This window comes from Parasteatoda tepidariorum, chromosome 7, assembly GCF_982258835.1.
Source record: "Parasteatoda tepidariorum strain Cologne lab strain chromosome 7, Ptep-v5.0, whole genome shotgun sequence".
Taxonomy (NCBI): domain Eukaryota; kingdom Metazoa; phylum Arthropoda; class Arachnida; order Araneae; family Theridiidae; genus Parasteatoda; species Parasteatoda tepidariorum.
In genome coordinates this window covers 47502763-47526107 of record NC_141761.1, presented here as the reverse complement: position 1 = coordinate 47526107, position 23345 = coordinate 47502763, and the positions used below count along the sequence as shown (strand labels likewise).

At 31.3% G+C, this 23345-nt stretch overlaps 1 protein-coding gene across 8 annotated transcripts in view; it reads left to right on the top strand.

Annotated features, from left to right (window-relative positions):
- Positions 1-22528, top strand: part of LOC107445918 (uncharacterized) — a 227196-nt gene extending 204668 nt beyond the window's left edge. For all 8 annotated transcript variants that reach the window (XM_016060415.5, XM_071183495.2, XM_071183493.2 and 5 more), the window contains 3 exons: positions 13003-13153; positions 15494-17148; positions 22361-22528. In XM_016060415.5, coding sequence (XP_015915901.1) covers positions 13003-13153; positions 15494-17144 — 1802 coding nt within the window. In that variant the 3' untranslated portion in view covers positions 17145-17148; positions 22361-22528. The remainder of the gene's footprint in view (positions 1-13002; positions 13154-15493; positions 17149-22360) is intronic.
- Positions 22529-23345: the final 817 nt, after the last annotated feature.

Sequence of the window (23345 nt, the reverse complement as noted above, 5' to 3'; positions counted from 1 at the left end):
TTTCAGTCTAATTATTATTTGTTTCATTGTTAAGTTTATTAATAAATATAAAAGCACATATTAATTGTTTTCTTACTGACCAGGGCATCAAATGGTAGAGATACACGCATATCCCGAAACTCGAAATAGATTTTCTATCATTTTTTGGACCTAGAAACCCGGGAATTTTGGATTTTAATTTGTGCTTCATTCTGGATTAATTATTTTCTTGAAATTTTAGAAAACTTGAACTTACAGGTACTGTACTTTTATTTATTTACAATCTCGAAATGGAAACTATTGATAAACTTAAAGCAAAACGAAAGATTGCTAGAACTAATTGTACTAAGTTAATTACGAAAATTGACACATTTGAACAGAATCTCAATTTTGAAGATGAAATTCATCAGAAACAATTATCAGAATATTTACTAGATCTCGAAGAAAAACGAACTGAGCTAAAAAACCTTAATGAATCAATTGAGGAACTAATCACGGATAATGATGTTTTTGAAACAGAAATTAAAAATTCTATGGAATATGATGAAAACATAGGTGACTCCAAAATGAAAATTAAACTGTTGTTAACAAAGTTTAAAATAAAAGAATCAGTTGCCACTAATAATGTTAATGTTTCGAATGTTAATGATAGTAAAAATATTCCGATTTCTATTAATTTGCCTAAACTTAACATTCCAACTTTTAATGGTGATTCAACTACATTTTTAGAATTTTTTAATAGTTTCAGTAGTGCTATAGATTCTAATGAATCATTAAGTAATGTTAATAAATTTATTTATTTAAAATCTTTTCTTTCTGGGGATGCTTATAAAACAGTAGCAGGTTTCGCTTTAACAGAAGAAAATTATAAATCGTGTTTGACCTTGCTAAAAGATAGATATGGAAAATCGGAACATTTAATTAATTGTTTTGTAAACAAACTCTTGGAAATCGAACCAGTTAAATCTTCTTCAAATATTCAGGGACTTAGGCATTTGTATGATGAAAGTGAAATCAGTATAAGAAATTTACAATCTATGGGTGTAGCATCAGATAATTTTGGTCATTTATTAATTCCGATTTTATTAAAACAAATGCCCCATAACTTAATAGTAGAATATCATCGTAAAAGAGATCATAATAAATCGGGCGATATTAGTGAATTAATGAAATTCATAAAATTTGAAATTGAATCTCGAGAAGCAGCTAATGCAATGAAAACTCACGAACCAGCTAGATCAAAAAACGAAACTAGATATCCTAAAAAAAAAAATATTCCTACATCAGCCGCTTTAAATACAATTGTCAATAATTCTTGCATTTTTTGTAATTCATACTCGCATACAGGGTTAAAATGCAAAACGTTTACTGATGAGCAGAAACGTTTTAAATTAAAAAAGGAAGGACGCTGTTACAAATGTTTTTATAAAAACCATTTGCTAAATCAGTGTAAAGTTAAAATCAAACCTTGTGAAATATGTCAAAGTTTTCAACATAATTTATTGTTTTGCCCCAAGTTAAAAAGTAACAATTTATTACAAACTTCTCCCCCAGATAAAACCGAAACTATTCAAATTCAAGAGAATCAAGCGGTAATGTCTTCTGTTTTTAAACCTAATCAATCATTAAATAATACAACTTTATTGCAAACTGCTAAAGTTCATGTCGAAAATGGATCTAAAAAATTAATAGCTCGAATACTTTTTGATTCTGCTTCTCAAAAATCTTTTATTCGAAAAGATTTGGCTAAAGCATTAAACGCGAAAAGTTTAAGAAAAGAAAAACTTTTTGTTTACACATTTTCAAATCGAAATCCTTCGGAAAAGGAATACGAATGTGTTAATATCACATTACGCAGTAGGTTTCCCCCCTACTCAAGTATAAATATTGAAGCATTAATTACCGAGGAAATATGCGCTGCTCAATTATATTCAGAATTTGATCCCCAATTAATAGAAACTTTACTTTCTCAAGGATTTAAAATCGCTGATTCATGGGATGATAAGAAACCCATTCAAATATTGTTAGGTGCTGATTTCTTATATTCTACTGTAAAGGGTGAGTTATTGAAAATAGGCAATAAATTATTCCTTCAGCCGACGTTGTTTGGAGATTCTTTAGTAGGACAGGTGCCAGATGGTCCGTTTAAGGGTGCGGCTTCTTGTTTTAACATTTGTTGCACTTTAGCTGATTCAACTGCAACTGATTTGTCATGTTTATGGAATATTGAATCATTTCTCACTACTAAAGAGTTAGGAAATAAAATGAACTCGGATCATCTAATTAATTTTGAAAACAAGTTGCGGTTTGAAAATGGAAGATATGAGGCGCCGCTTCTGTGGAAATCTGAGACAGCTCGTGAAAATTTATGTGATAATTTTGAGATCGCGAAAAAAAGATTTTGTTTACTAGAAAGGAGATTTAACGCTGACGAATCTTTATTTGAAAGATATAATGAAGTTATGAAAGAAAAATTAAAAGAAGGGATTATCGAAACTTGTAAATCTAATTGTTTTGTGGGCTATACAATGCCGCATAGGGATGTTTTTAAAGAAAATGCTTCCAGTACAAAAACAAGAATAGTTTATGATGCCAGTAGTAAACGCGGAAATAATTTAAGTCTTAACGAATGTCTTATATCCGGCGATAATTTATATGCTAATCTTGTAGATATAATTTTAAAATTTAGGGAACATAAAATCGGATTTTGCGGAGATATTGCTCGAGCTTTTTTACAAATACAAGTTTCGGAATTTGATAGAAATTATTTATGTTTTATCTATTATAAGAATTGCGATAAAACTCAACCGCCTACAATGTTTCATTTTAATAGACACTGTTTTGGAGTCACCTGTTCACCTTTTGTTTTGGCAGCAACTATCAAAACTCATATTAAAGCTTATAAAAATGCGCATCCTCTTGCATATGAAATGCTGAATAATTTCCTCTATGTTGATGACCTGTTTTATGGAAGTTCTTCTGTAGAAGAAGCCTTTCAGTTATCAACAGATGCTGTTTCTATTTTAAAGGATGCAAATATGACTATGAGAAAATTTGACACTAACTCGAAAGAACTTAAAAATTTGTGGAAAAACTCTAATTCCGAAATAGGAATTAATGAAGACCCTGATTCTCATTTAAAAGTTTTAGGACTTAAATGGAATAATGAAAGTGATATTCTCGAACTTGATTTAAGGTCGTTATTGTCAAATTTAAATGCAAATAAATGCACTAAACGGAATGTTCTTCATATTGCTGCCAAAATATTTGATCCATCTGGATTTATTTCCCCCATTTTGATTCGTGTTAAATGCATTTTACAAGAATTATGGCAACTTGGAATCGATTGGGACGATGAGTTTAGTGGTGAATTAAAGGACAAATGGATAATATGGTGCGATGAGATTAATGAACTTCAGAACTTGAATATTCCTCGATATTATTTTCCCGATTTAAATTTAGTAGACAAAGACGTGCAACTGCACGTGTTTTCCGATGCTTCACTGAAGTCTTTTGGAGCTGTAGCATACTTCAGGTACAAAACATCTAGAAGTACTTTTAGTAGTAGTTTTGTAATTTCTAAGTCCAGAGTAGCACCCCTTAAGAAATTAACTCTACCCAGATTGGAGTTAATGGGAGCTATCATAGCCGCAAGAATGGTGAAACATCTCAAGGAACTATTTAAAAATCTTGATAAAATATCTTTGTGGTGTGACTCGACGATTGTGCTGCACTGGATTAAAGGCTCAGCGTCCAAATGGAAGCAATTTGTGTCCAATAGGGTCATAGAAATCCAAGCAATCACAGATCCTAGTGTTTGGAGACATTGCACAGGCAAGGATAACCCAGCAGATCTCTTAACCAGGGGAATTTCTTGCAAGGACCTGATTTCTTCAAGAAAATGGTTTCATGGCCCCGCATGGTTAAGTAACTCAGAAGACACATGGTCATGTAATCAAGAGTCTGAAATTGAAGCTGACATTGTAGAGTTGGAATCCGAATCCAGAACGAAAGTTTTGGTTTCCTCAACAATTGTTTCTGCCAAGTTAATAGATCCTGATAGATATAGCAGTTTAAGAAAACTATTAAGAGTAACTGCTTGGGTACTCCGTTTCGTCCATCTGTTAAAAACAAAACTTCAACCGAAGGGTCCCCTTACTTCCGATGAACTTAACAGAGCGGAACTATTTTGGATAAAATATGTTCAAAATGAAGCGTTCCACGAAGAGAAAAATAACTTGATTGCAAAGAAACCTCTTCCCAAAGACTCAAAACTGCTTTGCTTAAATCCATTTCTTGATCAAGAAGGTGTCTTACGTGTCACTGGACGCTTAGGCAAGTCTGATTTATCAATGAATGAAAAACATCCTGTGATACTTCCAGCTAAATCCAAATTAACAGAGCTGTTAATTTGGGATTCCCATGAAAGAGTCTTCCATTCTAGTGTCTCTCACACGTTAGTGCAAGTGAGAGAAAAATACTGGATTTTAAAAGCTAGACAAACAGTAAAATCACTACTCAGGAAATGTGTAATTTGTAGAAGATTCAATTCTTCTCCTGGAGACCAAGTTGTAGCACCGCTGCCAGCTGAACGAGTGGAGCAATCTTCTCCGTTTTCCGTCATTGGAGTGGACTTTGCTGGTCCTCTCTTTGTTAAAAACAATGAAAGTAAACAATACATCCTGTTGATTACATGTGCGGTGACAAGAAGTGTTCATCTTGAGCTAGTGGGAAATTTATCAACAGATACTTTTCTCCTAGCCTTTCGCCGTTTCATTGCTCGACGTGGTTTACCATCGATAGTGTTTTCTGATAATGCGCGTACCTTTAAACGTGCTGAATTGGAAATAAAATTGATGTGGTCAATTTTGAATGATACAAAGATTAAAGAATTTTGTGCCTATAATTGTATTAATTGGAAATACATCGTCGAGAGAGCTGCCTGGTGGGGCGGTTTTTACGAACGCATGGTTAGATCTGTAAAAGTTGCTCTTCGGAAAACCCTAGGTAAATCCTCCCTAACTATTGAACAATTGATAACTGTTCTTTTCGAAATTGAGGCAATGATAAATTCTCGCCCAATAACTTATGTTGGAAGTGATGCGGAAGAGCCAAATGCCTTAACACCGGCTCACTTTCTTTTAGGTAAAAGAATAACATCTTTACCCCCGGTAAGACTTCACCTTGATACAAACCTCTCTTCTAGGAAAAACCTAATTAGAGCTTACAATTATAGAGAAAAATTAATGAGAAATTTTTGGTCTCGTTGGAAGAATGAATATCTTCTAAATTTAAGATTGATTAATTCAAATTTAGTTAAGGGTAATATCCCTCCATTTAAGATTAACGATATTGTTTTGATTAAAGAAGATAATTTGCCTAGAAATTTTTGGAAATTAGGTAGAATAATTGAATTATTTCCTGGGAGAGATGGCAAGGTGAGGGCTTGCAAGGTAAAAACTGAATCTTCAGTTCTTAAACGCCCTGTACAATTATTGTACAATTTAGAAATTGTAAACTGAAGTTCAAATTTATTAATATTATTATTTGAAATAATTAATTGGCATATCATAATGTTATTGATGTTTATAAAAAAAAAAAAAAATATGTAAATAGATATCTAGAATTGCATTTTTAATTTTATAATATTTAGTTAATGCAAATGCTTTAACTTATAATTTCTTGATTTACTGTATTAAATGTTGTTCGTTAAACAATATTTTTCTTGATAACTTTCATTGAATTTTACTGGTTATATTTCTGAACTGAATATGCAGTGAAATTTAGATTTTTGGTTACTTTATTATTCTTATATATATTCTTATTCTCGTATTTGTATATGAAAAAAGTGTTTTATAAGTGTTTAATTATCTTGAATGTTTAATATTGTTCTCCAGAATTATTGTATGAAAATTTATTTTTACCAAAAAATTTTTTTAATTTTTTTATAATAGTTTTGTTGTATTTTTGAATTTAGCTCTAAAATTTGAATGTTGATGTTACAAAACTTTTGGAATATTTGCAATTTGAAATATTGTAATTGAAAATTCTTTAATCGAACTTCTCTTTTTTTTTATGGTATATTGTATTTTTAACAATTTTGATGAACCCCCATGGTTCATGGGGGGGCTGTGTGTTACGAATTAATTCTTTTTGGCGGCGTCAATTCGTCGCCAATCAAATTATATTTTATTTCAGTTGTTCTCGATGCACTCATGCCTGAAGGAGCATTTCTTGAAAGCTCCTATTTCTTATATTTTTTGTTTTGTTTCAGTCTAATTATTATTTGTTTCATTGTTAAGTTTATTAATAAATATAAAAGCACATATTAATTGTTTTCTTACTGACCAGGGCATCAAATGGTAGAGATACACGCATATCCCGAAACTCGAAATAGATTTTCTATCATATATATTCTACTTTCTATTATGCAATTCTTACCTGCCGTTTTCTCCTCTACTTCTACGTTTTTCCCTTCCTTGTTATGAATTACAAGCCCCTTAACTCCTGTTATATTTGTTTTATGTGGCTCGTAGTTTCTTTGATCCATCTTTCTTCTCCTGCATACAAAATCTAAGGAACTGCCCTCTGAAACCACACATTGGGTGGTAAAAAGCATTCGCAAAATAGCAAACCTAAACTAAATAATTAATTGTTAAGTTATGCGTACAATTTCTTAAGCAACTGCAGCAGTCAATTCGTAGTTTATTCCGAGAACAGGTCAATTATATCCCCCCAGGTCCGGGCTATCTCCAGGACATGGAATGTTTTCGAACTATATTGAGATTTTACTCCACAAAACATTCTGTACCAAGTAGGAGGCCATGAATTTATGGATCTTTGCCAACCAAACTTAAAGCAAAAATCTTAATTTTGTAAAAAAATGTGGAGATGTCTGATTTACGGACTCATCGATTCAATTAATTTATATAAGAATTGCGGAAAATGCGATATAGTTCAGGAGTATATATCACGATGCGGTTTTATAATTTTTGTTTTACAGTGCACGAAATAAAAAACGAAACATAGTATAACTTTTTAACAAATTTGTATTTTTACGTACCCAAGATGCCTCAAGAATTAACGTTAAGTATGCTGTTTAACTTATTTACCAGATTGCTTTCTCCCCTATATTTTCAGAGTCAAAAATCTAAAAAAAAATCTAATAATCGTCCACACTAATTAGCAAGCATATTTAAAATTAACTCTTAAAATCATTATAATTGGATTTTAGTTCGTAAAAATCCCGTCATTAGATCAAAAGCAATTTATGTTCTTTCCTGAAAGGAGAATGATTCAATATTTCGAGGACATACTTTGCCTAAGAAAAGCTTTTAAAATTCTCTACTTATCTCGTACATTAATATTTAATGCAACCCTTAAAAATATAACTTCTTTTCAGTTAAACTATTATTTCATTAATGGAAAATTCTATTTTCATATGGAACCAGTCCCCCTGGTAGGGCACATGAAGATTAAAAGCTACTGAAGTAACGAGCCGTAACAACTGCCTAACTTATCTTATAAATTGTCTAATTGAATACAGCGTTAGATGAATAAATAAAGTACTAATTGATGTGTCAAAATAAATGGGAATCTTTATGTACTCTGGAGATATTTTTAAGATAAAGCAGTTTTATTATTTTGTTGTTGGAAATCTAGGCACGATTAGCAACTTCTATTTTAAAAAAATTCAATTTAAATGTTTTATCTTTTTATCGATTATTTATGAGAACAACATGTTGTGTCGTATTACATTCTCTGATAAGTCTGTTCTGAATTCGCAACCGAAGTAAGTCATCATATTTAAAAAGTACGATTGTTTACATTTAAAGGAACGTTAGAGTGTTAAAGAAATTCTCGTTTTTATTTTTAGCTATAAAAGTTTCATAAAGATTTAAGAATTTCATAAATATTAACAAGAACTGTCGTGAAAATCGGGATTGTTGTGAAAATTAACTTTTGTTTTTTTACACTGATTTTACTAGTTAAGTTCGCCCCCGAAGGACAGATTTGTATGAAATGTGTGCACTGCATACATTTATTGGGGTAACAGATAAAAATAAAATTTTGTGACAAACTATGCAATTTTGAAACAGAACTAAATTATATTTGAGTGTTTTATAAAGAATTAAACTACAATAACTTCCTCCGCCTGACAACAACGATACTCAAACCCCTAGACAGTGTAACTTAATAATTCTTCATGATCGTTTTACATAGAGTGGAAACCAAATGAAGCCAACATTGGTGAGTCGCAAAGATGGGCCCTTTTTGCCATGACGCCTCCGGCAGCCTGCTGCACGGCCAAGAATCCCATACAGCGACTGGCTTGAGAGACTTTGTACCATTCTCCTTACTAACCTGATCTTATGCAGTTAGATAACCATTTCTTCTCCCTAGACCAGAGGTCGCCAAATTTTTTTGATCATCGACCCCTATATAATTTTTCGAAATCTCCATCGACCCCCACAAAAGTAATTTTCTATTAATTAAAATAAACCTCTATGTGTTTGTACATTTATTTTATGATTTTAAACATTTAATAAAGTAACAGTACATTGTGTAACAATAGTTTTATAAAAAATATATTAGTATTGAAATTTAAATACCTTATTATTAAATAATAAGTAATTATGCATAAGTAGATATAATAAGTAAAGTAATTAAAGATTTACTGCTTCTTGATCAATGAGATGGGTGTGCCTGGTGTTTTTTGCAAGGTTCGCTATATTGGGTTCAAAATTGGTCAATTTTAATTTTCGTCAAAATTAGTCAATTTTGTAATTTTCGTAAAAAAATACAAAGTGTGCTATAGTTTTGTCCGGGGCTGTACTAATCCATATTATTAATGCTTACCTTCTCTTTTGTGCATTGATAATTAAAATTGATATCTAAACTAAACGAATGGTTTTATCGAAACAATAACTAATTATCCAAAACTATAAAAGTTTTAATAATGACACTGCAAATATTCAACACAGTTTGCAAAGATAACTTAAACTGCGTGTGATATTTGCATTTGTAACGTCAATGCTCGTCACACGTGACATTTGGACAAGCGCACATATACATAGGACTTATAAACTGCGCTGAGTTCGTGCCACTGCTCGGTGGTACGTAAATACTTGTTTCACCCCAATAAATATACGTTTATTAATTTATGTTTTATAAAGAAACTGATATTGAGTCAATTATAAAAAAAATTCACAAATTTTACATACTTAATTAGGTATGTGTGATTTGCGTATTGAGAACTGTTTTTTTTTCGACCCCCATTCGCCCCCTGTCTCAGATCGACCCCCGCTTTTGTTAAATAGACCCCTGGGGTCTATATAGACCACTTTGGCGACCTCTGCCCTAGACTATCATATTCACGAAAAATCCTCCTATAATGAAGCTGACTTGTACCAACCACTCACGGATTTCTTTGCGTCCAAAACCCTCAAGTTTTACTACAAAGAGGTTGCACAGTAGATGCGTTGGCAGAAAATGCTGGATACCGATGGATACAACTTGAAGACTGGCAATAGGCTACATTTTCTCAAAGTAATTTTCTCTTTCGTCATTAAAAATGAGAAGAATTTGCTTTGTTACGGTGTACACAACATTTAGAAGAGGAATTCCAGAACATTGTTACATTTCGCTGCGTCTCCTTTGTGAATTAAACAAACGATTGCTGTTGAAACTTTGCCAACTCGTCGTCATTCCTTCGCTATTCCAAACCTCTTTAAACTGAAAATAGATTTCTTCCTTGATATTATCCCTTTCATATTTAATTAGATCCCGCTTAGGGCATCGATTTTTTTTATCTCGTGTGTTGATTCCTGTTGTGTGATGTGTGAATGTGGCCCACCCTATAATCGGGAATCTGTGGCAGTGTGGCGTAGGTAATGTTGCTCGTCTCCGTGACTTAAGTTCACAGGTGGCCGTCGGTTAACGTTAAATGAGCAACAATCCCGGCATCTTCATAGGTGAAGATCGAATGTTCAGTGCCTGCCGTAGAAAAGACATTTAATTAGTTCTGATGTAATATTACCCTTCCATGGAGACTTACATTTTTAAATTTCTTTATAATATCCATTGTCTTCTTTACTGTATTTCTAATTACCTCCTAAATTTCCCCCAATTTAATTCGTGCTCCCGACTTCTCACTTAAAATTCTATTTTTCCATTCAACGTGATGTGATTTGAAGTGTATACGATGCATGACCCCGATAAAAACGCGATCTGTTTGGTTTTCTTTGCATCTCTTACAAACTTTAAGGTGTTTTTGAAGTTTATTTGAGGTGTTAAAGTTGATTTCGGGTTCATTTGAAGTCGACTTCAAAAACAACCTTAAAAAATCAATGATGGTTTAAAATAAAAGTGCGTGAAAGAAATTTATTCACACATGAGGTTATTTTGAGGTTGATAGAAATCTACCTTAGTATAGGAGTAGTGTGGGGTGCACGTGCCTCCCAATATTTTCTTGTTATTGTTGACGAAAAATTTATCTCTCACGAAATCTGCATTTTATAAGTTCACGCTTGACTTGATGTCAGAACAAGAAAAATGAATTAATAAAATAAAAAATTAGAGATAGACATTAGACATTGCCTGCCAGAGTCAACTCTCAACACTTAGTAGGTTATATATATATGTGTATGTATATTCATGAAAGTATATATATATATAATATAAAATTTCTGTTCAAAGTTCTCTATAGAACTAAAATTTAGCATGAAATTTCAATCAATTCCAAAGATACTGGCCAGACCGGATAGAAATTTTAACACATAACTCTTTTCAGGAACAATGTGAACAATTTTAAAACAAGTTAACGGATATAATATGAATAACATTTTGGATAACATAATAAAGATATTAATTTAAACTAAAGTTGCTATATAATATTAATTTAAAATTATAATAAATTTCACTGATTTTAATTTAAAATAAAGTTGCAATGGTTCGATTATCATTGATATATCCTTAAAAGTCATTAAAATAAGAAAAACATCAGATATTTATAAAATGTGAAATGTTCCCTTACTTTTAAACTTTCTGTTTGAAAATTGCTGCTTTTCAGCACTGAAATCCCATTTGTGAAATACAGCCCTAGGGACAAATTCTGCTATGCTGAGGATCCATTTATTGAGACTGAGAGCACAATCATCTGACTTCAAACGTTTCAGTCTATTGTGTCCTCTCGAACTACAGAAACCTCTCAATCCCAGTTCTCAGCAGTTTTAGAGCTTTTTATTAACTTACATATTTCACTTTTCGGCTTTCCAGATTCTTTAAAAAACGAAATTTTTCGAACTTCTAACTCAGATAATTCTTTTCCTCTTGGCATTGTGAATTTTCTTATGAAAACAAATGAATTAAAATCTCTTTTTTCTTTATAATACTACCGAATGCATTTCCTGTGATGCAAAAGTTACAGTTTACATAGGATTTCCAAAGAAAAATTAAAATTGAAAACTCAAACGATTTTGAAAAAAAAAAGTCAGTCTTATAATTATGTAACACCTAAATTTTATTAAATTCGTTTGCTGTGTGAAACTAACTAAACTTTTCTTTTCACTTTTTGATTAATTTGAGAAAATGTAGCTGATTTCAGTTGCTTCATTATTTTAAAATTTTTTATTTTATGCAGTGTAATAAATAGATTGAGAGGTTGCTGTAGTAGGAAAATATGGTAGTTTAGTAAAGGGTAGTAGGGAAAATATGGTAGTTTGGGTAGTAGGGAAAATATGGTAGTGTGGGTAGTGGGGAAAATATGGTAGTTTGACATAAAGCAATAATTTTAAATTGCTTTGTTTCCAATTTTTGCGTTATAGTCTCTGAAGACTATCTTTACATCGTTGTACGTTGTTTTGTTCTTGTCTCAATTTAGTATTGCTCAGCTGTTTATGAAGTTAGTTTTATGAGGCGTTAAACAGGTTGAAATTTATTGAAGAGGTTATTTTTGGTGTAAAATATAAACTCAATTTTTGCTTCAGCTGTATTTTCTTACACACCTCAGGTTACTTCCATGTTCTCTTATGTGTATATATATATATATATATATATATATATATATATATATATATATATATATATATATATATATATATATATATATATATATATATATATATATATAAAGCTTCTTTTAATCTTTTTATGTTAGTTTCTTCGTTATAAAGCAACTCCTAATTTATTACTAATTATTTATTCAAATCAAACTGCTTTCTCACACTTTTAAAATCTACATCCTCTTTCTAAATATATTTTTGGCCCAAATATGCATAAATTTAAATAAAGACATTTTTCCCTTTAAACTTCGTGAGAATCATTCGAACTGTTTCTTAAACCAATAGTAATCCTTGGGACTTCCCTTTTCCCCTCAAATATAACAAAATAGAAGGAAATTCTTTTGCTACTTTCCCTGGGATAAAAACTTAAGCACACAGTTTGGAGTGCGAATTTGAGCTCCGCCTTTGATAGAAAATGTCTTGAATACACTATGTGAAGCTAATAAAATATTTTTTGCCTTCCAACTGCTATCTGCGTGGCCTAACAACACTCACCATGACTGCTACCCTTTCATATATATATATATATATATATATATATATATATATATATATATATATATATATTAGTTTAATTGCATAGTTCTTTTTTCTTTCTAATATGACACCAAAAATTGAGAAAATTTGATCAGAAATAAAAAAAAGTATAGATATTAACATATGAGTCACCATTTGATGTTACGTCATTTTGTTAGATTAAGTGAAATTTCAAAATGGCCTCCATATTGTAGCTTTGTTCAAAAAATTTGAAAAATTATTTTAGTTATTTTTGATTAGATACTTTTTTGCAAGAAAATCCATTCAAATCCATTTTTCATTAGTCTTCAAAAAGCGTATGGACCATTTTAAAATTGAAAGAGCCATGCAATTTTTGATGACTAATTGTTCTGTGAAAATCAAAACAATTCAATTTATCTTGTGTATTTAAAAAAAAATTATTATAATTTATTTAATTCCGCAGTGTTTGCAAGCAGTGATGGAACTGGAATAATAACTTACAGACTTCGGATTCGTAACTCAAGTTACATATATCTGCAAACCAAGGGCCAGATTAGATATAAAGACTCAACAAAGGAAGTTCGCCAATTTATCTGTTGCAACATTTTGTTAAGGTAATATTTTTTCGTAACTATGATTCATAATGTTCCAATAAAGCAACAGCTCATTTGTAAATTTTTTAAGGAATCGAATACCAAATATCTATACACTGTGTAGCAAAATTATAAGACCACTGCGGCTTTTGTAACTTGTATTAAAAGTGATATAAATTTCCGAAATTAATTTAAATTAAATGAAATTGAATGAAAAACAAAATATCTGCTTTAATTTTCAATAAACATTTAAATATAAATATTTTGTCGGAAAAAATATTTTTTCAAACAGCATCACAGGTCGTCATGACCTCCTTTGCTCATTTAAGCCTCTGTTCTTTATAATGCTTTAATAGTGTTGGCTTTCTTTTAAATTTTCAAAGAACAACATTCGAATTTGATTTCAAAGTGCTCTAGGCTGAATGGAAGATCGTTCTACTTTCCTACTATGAAATTTTACGAGCGAGTAGACATGTTCAGTTTCGTTGAAAGTTTGAAAATGTTTCTTATTATCCCGAGCTGATAATTTGCGCCTCCTACCGGATCTTTTATCTTTTTCATAACATTCTTTTTTGCCTAATAAACATAATTGAACAGTGGTTTTAGAACGTTTTATTAACTTATATATTTCACTTTTCGACTTTCCAGAACCTTTAAAAAGCGAAATGTTTCGAATTTCTAACTCAGATAATTCTTTTCCGCTTGGCATTGTGAATTTTCTTAGGAAAACAAATGAATTAAAATCTCTTTTTCTTTATAATATAATATCGTTTGCGTTTTCTGTGATGCAAAAGTTACAGTTTACATAGGATTTCCAAAAAAAAAAAAAAAAAAAATTGAAAACTCAAACGATTTTGAAAAAAAAAAAGCAGTCTTATAATTATGTAACACCGAAATTTTAAAAATTCGTTTGCTGTGTGAAACTAAATTTTTCTTTTCACTTTTTGATTTATTTGAGAAACTATAACTGATTTCAATTGCTTAATTATTTTAAAATTATTCATTTTATGCAGTGTACCATAAAAATAAGTGATATATTTAGGGTGGTCTTATAATTTTATAACATACTGTAATAGCATTTTCTATATTATCTATACTGTCTTGTATATGCGCTGTAATCACAAAATGAAATAAAAATTATTCAAAATGGTGGTGACTCGAAAAATACATGTAAAAAATGAAATTAGACGTATCTACAATTTTGAAAACCAATTTAATGACACCGCTGGCTTTGTGGTTAAGGTACTGAGTTGTCGTCGGGGGTTCGAGTCCTGGTGAAAACTTGAAGTCTACCCTGCTTCAAATCGATTCATACTAGCTTGTCTGTACTGTCAGTGGGCAATGTTGACCCCATAGTCACCACCATAACATTGGTCACGAAATTGTATGAACCTTAACCTTCATTACATCAAAGTCGAACTCCTTTCCCTGAGAGTCTCTTCAGCCTTAGAGGAAGGGCGTGGGTCGAGTTTATATCTGTATATAATATGTATTAAATAATGACTATAATCAGATATTAATAATTATTTTTTGTTCTTTTAAGATTGGGCATATTATTTTTAGCATTTCAGTTAAGATTATAACCGTTTTTCAATCGATGAATCGTTAAATGTTGTATATTTATTTTAAAAATTCATTACTATGCTCATTTATGAAAATGTCTTCACATTCACTCTCGGCACATAGGTTGAGAAACATGACACTGAAGCGTAACAAGTTGTAAACCCTACTTTAACTTAACTTTAAAGGGCAAGTCACTTAATCGTTGCAAAAACAAATAGTTGATGTATATTTTCCCCACATGATTTCGGTATTATGTTTCTTTCCTTAAAGTTTGGTGCTGGTTCGGACTGCTTGTTAAGACTATAGAACTTTTCAGGATGTGCACAAAGTCATGCGACTTGTTAGACTATTTTATATTCTGGGAGATATATTTTATTATGTTATAATATATTTTCAGTGTTAACTATGAAATTATTGGAATTTAACAATTTTAGTCAGATCTTTTTTTTTTCAAAATCTGACGAATTATTATGGAGATTATCATAAGGCAAAGTTCAAATTATCAGTTAAATTGCTTTTAAAGATTTTTGATTTCACTGTTTCTGTCATTGACCTCGATAATAGTTGATCATATTTTGAAAACGTTTCTCGTTTAATAATAGTTTTCCAGCTATTATTAAACGAGTAGTGCGTTTAATAATAGCTTGTATATTTAGTTTATAATAACTTTGTTTTTTATTTTCTAAAAATATGTATAAGTCCGGTATTTACAGAACTTTCTGACTTCAAGTGAAGTAATTAGTTCTTGATTATTATTGAACTTTTGATTCGTATGACAATTTTTTTTTCTGTTTATAGTGATGAAGATGGTAATCGAGAACTTAAGAAATTTCAAGATAGATATGCCCCGCAACTCAAAGAATCAAAAATTACACTTCAAGAAATTAAATCACCGACTAAATCAATAATCACAGCTAATGTTGACAGCGGCGCTACCAGAAATACTCCAGTTGAGCATGAAAACATCAAACAAAAAAGCTGCCCCCAAGTAACCAATGGTTCTTTCTCTGATGTACCTATGGACATGGAGGAACCAAACACAACTGATAATACAAAAAATAGTAGTGTTTATTTAGACTTGAGCAAAGTTAACTACAATGAAGAACGAAATCACTCGTTATCTTCAAGCTCTGAAATTTGCTCCCTTAGCTCTGCTGATAATTCTCTCATGGCTAATACATTTAGTTGTGATAGTCAGGCATTTCAAATAATGAACTACAATAAAGCTGTGTCACCAGAAGCATTGAGCTGTAATGTACAACGTAATAACACGCTTTCGAGCTTTGATCTCATGAGTCCCGTACAATCTATGTCATCCTCGACTGATGCTTATGCTGAACCTGTAATCCAGGAGAATGATGATTTTCCTGTCATTGTAAATTCTAACTTTCTTACATCAGACTTACTTTTGACTCCCGATGATTATACTTGTTATGATACTGAAAAACCTTTTTTCCAATCTCAAAAGTGTACTAGTTCCGAAGTTAATTGCACGCAGAACCAACTCCAGGAGAACGTTGGCTCGTTCAATGTGTCCGACAATATTGAAATGGTTGCAGACGACTTTTTGATACCCCAAGATGTACTTCAGAATTATGCGACCATCAACTCCGAGTCTTTGAATATTCCTGATGGAACTTTTGCACGCTTTGAAAACGGCCACGGAAATGTAAATAGTTACGTTAGTCAAAATCACTTCTCCACTTTCAATCCAAAAATTACCTTTGCTGGTGATAGCCAATCAGCGTTGAACATGAGAATGGTAAATGCTGCCATCAAATCGATTCCTGATAATAACTCCCAAGCAAACATCGATTTAAGTTTTCTTGACAATACTGTTGAAAACATGGCGCTGCTTAGTGATTTGAGTGATTTCTATGAAAATGCCATGCCTTTCACGAAGGCAAACCATAATAATCAGTTTCAAACGGAAACTGCAAGCTCTGTTTCTGGTACAGAAATGAATTGTGACATTGTTTTAAATGATACTAATTGTACTGGCGGACTTGGGTTAGTCACGCAAACTAGCTCAGATATACATATCAGTAATAACGCACATTCACCCGAGAAATTTAATAATTGTTCACGTGAATCATATTTTACATCTGATAATGATAATTCTGTGGGAGCTAATGGAATGAGGACATTTAATGCTGACTATTTTCAAACTCATGATTGGCAGATGAAGGAAGATAAAATCCCTAGCACCTCCACCAAACAGAAGATTAACGATCACATTTACAGCCAATTTCAAACAAATGTAGCTATCCGTAATGATGGTAGAGTTTACAAAGTGTCAAGAAAAGGATTGAATCATCTCCATCCCAGCATGAATTCACAATCAACATTGAATCACGCACAAAATGAATATGTCGCTGATTTGGATAATCAGTCAAGATCTTCTCTGTGTCCAACTTTTCAGGAAAGCATGTTTGAAAATATAAAGTGAAACCGTAAGTTTATTTTTACTGTATTCACTGCTACTGTTATGACCGTAAAATTTATTTTTATCCAATTGCAGTAAAATCTGATTTACTTTTTAACACTACAGTTGTTCGAAAAAGTTGAAGTATCTTTTTAATAGAAGGGCGAAACAGTTGTCTGCATACAATTGTCTGATTATTGTGGTTAAGTTAAATTAGGATAGTGAAAAAATAATAATAAAAAACTTAAAAATAAAATATGTTCTTCAAGTAGACTTAGAAGGAGAAAATTCCATTTTTTTTTTTTTTTTTTTGCTCATAAAACGTGAAACGTTGGCTGCATCATTTTCAAAAGAGGAGAAGGGAATTTTTATTAACGATTTAAGTTTACTATGAAAGTGATCCACTCTACATTTTTTGTTATATATGTGTCAAAAATAGAATTGCTTTCTCCATTTAAGTTTACTTAAAAAACGTTGTTTTAAAAGTTTTTATTTAACTTTTTATCTTCTTTTTAATTTTGTATTTTAAAATGTGTTAACGTCGGAAATTATTTGGAAAATTACGTCGGAACTTTTGCTGACAACATTTTAAAAATTGTATTGTATTATCATCAGACTCAAAGCTGCAGCTAAAACTTTCCGTAAAAGAGTGGATGAAATTTACATTCACTATAAATTTTATTTGGGAAATAATTTTGCTTGTAGATGTCAGAAGGAGATTGAAACTTTTGGCAGTCGAAGTTTTCCTGCATATTATATTCCTTTTTAAACCACAGAAAGCTTCAGTTGAGATTTAATAATTCTAGATTGTCGAAAAGTTTTCTGTATTTTTATTGTTAAAATTCCGTTGAGCTCCCTTTCGCGATAATTAATTCTACTTGTAGGCGGCGAAAGAGGTGGGCAAGACGGGCTGTCGCCCGGAGCATCACTCAAATGGGACGTCGAACGGGACCCAGATTTAATGTTCAGTAAATTTATTTCCTCCTTTTTTAAAGAATTGTTTGCTTTAAAATATATTATTTTGTTATCTTTTATTAATTATATATTCTTAGGTTAACTTTTTATTATGGATAAAGTTCTCTAAGTAAAAGTTTTACTAAATATGGAAAGAAGAGTAGCGTGCAGAAAAACCATTTGTTTGACATTGAATAGAATGAGTTTCGTATTTTCCAAGGATATCTTTTCTGTATAAATTTATGATTCAGAAACCATCCAACAAACAAGTCAATATTCTTAAAAGATGAATGCAATAGAAAAACAGGGAGATGAGTGACCTTGGAGAATTAAATTTTGTATCAATTGAGCCTTGTGTCAAACGTATTCTTAATACAATTTGAATTTGCTGATACAAATCTTGATATTTTATGTAGAAAAAACTTATATTTCGTCTCAAAATTTAATTTTTCATCCGAATTTCGGTGGGTTTTTTTTTGTTGAAAAATTGGGTTTTTTCAGAAACAAGACCTCAAGGTTAATTTCTAAGATAATTACCAAGATCTTTGTAAATTTTAAGTTGACAACAAGAAACATTTTTTTTTTATTTCCAATGAGCTGCACAATCGGTCTTGCCGATGAGCAGACCTTGTGCGTTCTCCAGAGGTAGTATCTACTCTTTCAGGACCACCACAATGGTTGCGATACCGTTGGTCATGTTAATTTGGACGTCTAGTTTCTGCTACACTAGATGGCAGCACCGAGACTCTATTTGGATGCTAAAGTGCACTAGGAATTTAATTTTGACGGAAATGCCAAGAGCCAATAAGGCACTAACGACATGGCCGCTGAGGATTTTCTGCATCTCGAAAATCCGGTGTCTGGGCAGGGAATCAAACCCGCAGACTTGGGCTCTGAAGGCCGACGACAAACCAACTGCGCCACCCAGCCACTTAAGAAACATATATATATATATATGTAAAATGATGCAGTCGGGCCGAGCAGGAAAACAGACACAGGATTTTAATGAAAGCACAATAATTTATTTGATCATCTTCAAATGAATGACGAGCGAAAATTGAAGTGTTTACTCTAACGACGATCAGTCTTTCTGGTAGGGAAAATCTTGCAAAAAATCCGAAATTGTCTCTATTTAGGGAAAAGAGGGAAATCTTAGAAATTGCTATTGCTTCTTGAAAAAGGTCGTACGATTCCCACAAGGAGAAAAAGGGGAAATGTCTTTACTTATAATTATGCATACTTGAGCCAAAAATAGATTAAATCTTAGAATAATTAATTAGAAGTTGTTTTAAAGCAAAGAACTAACATAAAAAGATTAATAAAAGATTTTTCTGGGAAAATAAAGTAAGACTTTTTTTTCTCTAAAAATATTTGCTATTAGCAGGCTCGATAACTTCTTCATTCATGTGATTTATCTAAACGTTTATTACTATTGTATTTTACGTTGCAAGTAGGATTTTATTTATTTTTATACATAGTTTTATATACCAATATTAGTCTGATTAGAGAATATCTAATCTTTCCCAAAAGTTATTTGATGGGAATAATCATTTAATCTTTTGATATAGCTATAACGACTGTCCGTTATTTCATTAATGTGTTTCATATGACATCTTTTTTCATTTATTTTAAACGGTTATTTTGAAGATAGTATATTTAATGCATATTTTATTACCAGTGCGCTTGTCGCTTCATCTTGAAACATGTCATCATGAAAGGTTTTAGATACAGCGAGTGAATAAAGTAAAAATGAGAAATGAAAGGATAACAATCAATGAATCAATAAAAAGGTGAATGAATACAAGTCAGCAATAAGTAGCAATGAGTTTCTTTATGGATGAATCAATGAAGAGTATTTTAACGAATTATCAGATGAATGAATGAATTTGTAAATGCACAATAATATTTACAAAGCCAAATTTTTTTTTAAAGGGGGGGGGGGAATTAAAATTGAATAAAGGGTGCCGTTTTCGGTATCGCCCGAGGCGAGTGCTTGTAGCGGTCAGATATTGAAAATTTGCATTGCATTTCATCCTAGAACTCCAATTAAAATTTGAGTTCTTTAGTTATTCGTAAAATATTCGGAATTTTAATTGAAGATTAATTCTATTTGGCTGTGAAAATGCAATGAATTATGGTACCAGAGATGGATTGAAACTGAGATAGTCATCTAGTTTAGAGCTCTTAAAATTTGAGAGCTGTAACTATCTGGAAAGCGGTTTGAATTTTGTAAAATAAGTTTATTAAAAGAAATTATTTAATTTAGTTAAACAGAAAAAATTACTTATTGTAATAAATTAGTTTATTTAGTTTAAATCTGATAAGAGCATGCGTACAGAAAAGGGGAACCACGCTAAAACGAAGACGAAAGGGGTTGTCCAAGTTTTATTCCTAGTACAAAGTACTTTGGTAAAATAAGTGCATTGACACAAACATTGGTAAAACGAACAAAGCTTAAAGATAACTAATGCATCTAGTTTTTTTTTCTTTCCATTGGGGAATGTCCCGGTACAGGTATCCCGGGATTATTAGGACAAACGTTAAGGATAAGATAAGGGACACCACAAGGATTCAGACTTGCATAGCAATCCATGGTCGAAAACGACGTGGGAAAGTAGTATGACATATACAAGAAACAAAGGGATACAAGATTGAGATGCATCCGAATATTTATTGGTCAAAGATTGCTGTGGTAGATGGTATGTTAAAATGTCACAAAAGATGTTTTAAAGTTTCCACCATTGCCAACGATGCCAACAATACGGTCTGTGGATTGGCGGACTCGCTCAAATACACCTGGATTTTATTGGATATCCGCGGCATCACAGATGATCCGTGCAACCTGATCCGTTTTGGAATTCACAGGCTTTGCGTACACAGTACTTTTCAGTTCACCCTTAAGAAAATCCTCGCAGCTCAAATCAGGTGAGCTTGGGGGTTGGTGAACCGGTCCACCATGCCCAATCTGCAACACCATCTAGCGGCGAACGAAGTCGTTTCCGATCATAGGTTGCTGTGCAAATCTGAATCCTTGTAATGTCCCCTACCTCGCCTTAAACCCTATATATTTTTGCTGAAAAATGTGATTTTATTCCCATTATTACTCACCCTCAAACATGGTATCAAAGTAGGTCAGATGTACAAATATATATGCAAGAAAATATATAGTACTGTCTGTGGCATATTAGGGTAGATAAATTCTCTAAATGGAATATTTTACTTGAATTCCCACTTTTAAACCAGTTTATTTTTCTAGCTCTTTTTTGCTGGAACTGCACAGTTAAACATCTTGATTGGTATTTATCTTAATTATAAAAATGACATCCGTCAGAAATACTGAACTAACTAAGATTTGGCGATCATGTCTTGAAATAGCAGTATTCGAATTGAGCGACCTTTTGTTTGATGTGTTATACCTCTATTAGTTTTACTACTACTTCCTCCATTTTTAAATTTTAAAGCTAGATTTTTTAAAAAAAACTGCGTCACCATTTTGTCTTTTTTTTTCCTTAAACAAAATGCAAGTAAATTTTACTCTCTCTTTCAACCTGTTAAAATAATTTATGTTATTTTCGAACATAACCGTTTATGATGGAAAAAGGCCCATATAAATATTATTCACGAATAAATAGATGCTATATATTTTTCAACTTTCACAAATTAGTGACTTATCACTCTGAAGTACAAATAATATGCAACCCTCACGAATTAGCCTTGACTTTATATACATACTATATTGTATACGGACCGTGCATCGGGTGGACAAAACAATGAAAACACTTCTATACAATTAAATTTTTTCATATTGCTCAAGAAACACTTAAAATCATTTTATGACTTCCGAAATGTTTGGATCATGTGATTTCTCATACTTATCAATGAAGTGCAGAGGTTTGGAGGACTGACAATAAATTACAAACGGAAAATACTGTTCTTGAACGCCCTATGCCAAAAAATTTGGCAATAAATGTGTAACTTGTAGCAATTACTTTGGTTAAAATATGCAAGTGTCATAACGAAACAACGATATAATGTGGCTTAACTACCACTATAAATATTAAAAGTACCGAATCACTAGTATATAAGTATCACTAGTATGTACAATCTGAGGTACTTTTTGATAGATGAAGGTTGACATAGTCTCATAATTAAATCCCCTCAATATAAAGAGACATACAGGGGGGAATAGCGCAAAACTGATTGTCATAACTAGCATAAAATATTAGATGCAAAATTAAAATGGAGATGAAATACCTGATTTAAAATCATAAACCTTTTACTTTCAGCTTGGATATTATGAACTTGGATATTATGAACTCGAAGAAACCACGGTAATAAAAATTTCACTTTATTGGAAACGCTGAGAAAATGGACAAGAAGGCTTCATACAAATATTGTGAGTGCAATACTTGACTAAGTCGGAACTGTTTATAAGAATTACTAGTAGATTTTTTTAAAGAAATGGAAAACATTTCTGTGGCTCTGAATTTTAGTCATTTCGCTCAAATGTGTTTTTATGTAATTAAAGTGTGTTTAGTGTTCATATATATATATATATATATATATATATATATATATATATATATATATATATATATATATATATATATATATATATATATATATATATATATATATATATATATATATATAATTGTTATTGTGTTTAATGTTGAAAACATCTGACAGAATTTTTTTTTATTCGTGTACAAATCTCTAGTTTTTTTTTATTATATGTAATAAAACTTGAAATATATTTTTTAATTTTTTATTTGTTATATTTTGACATTGTTTAACTTGTTGGTACTATAATTAATAAAGTTATTTTTGTTAAATATACTAGTTTATGTTAAATATACTAGTTACCCATTTATTTTTGTTTGTACAGCTAAGTTATTAATTTTTTTATAGAAATTATTTATCCAAGTTTCGAGCAATTTTATAATTTTTGTGTTAATAATGGAATTCTTTCTGAATAAATTGTCACAAAAAAGTAAATATTGTTTGAGCTTTCCAACTTGTTTCTATTACTTATTTGTTATTAAAACTAATATGTTTGGCAATACTTGTTCAAAATTTATTGCAGTTTTTGCGAAGCAAATAAAATATTTTGTCTTTTTAACATTTGTTTGGTTATAATTTTTTTATCGATGCACACTCATCAAAATAAAATATGAATCTCCCTGACTAACTTTTAATGATTTTATCCTATTTTCATTCTTTCAAGAGCTATCTTAACGTTTGTAAGGAGCTATGTTCCAATTATGTTAA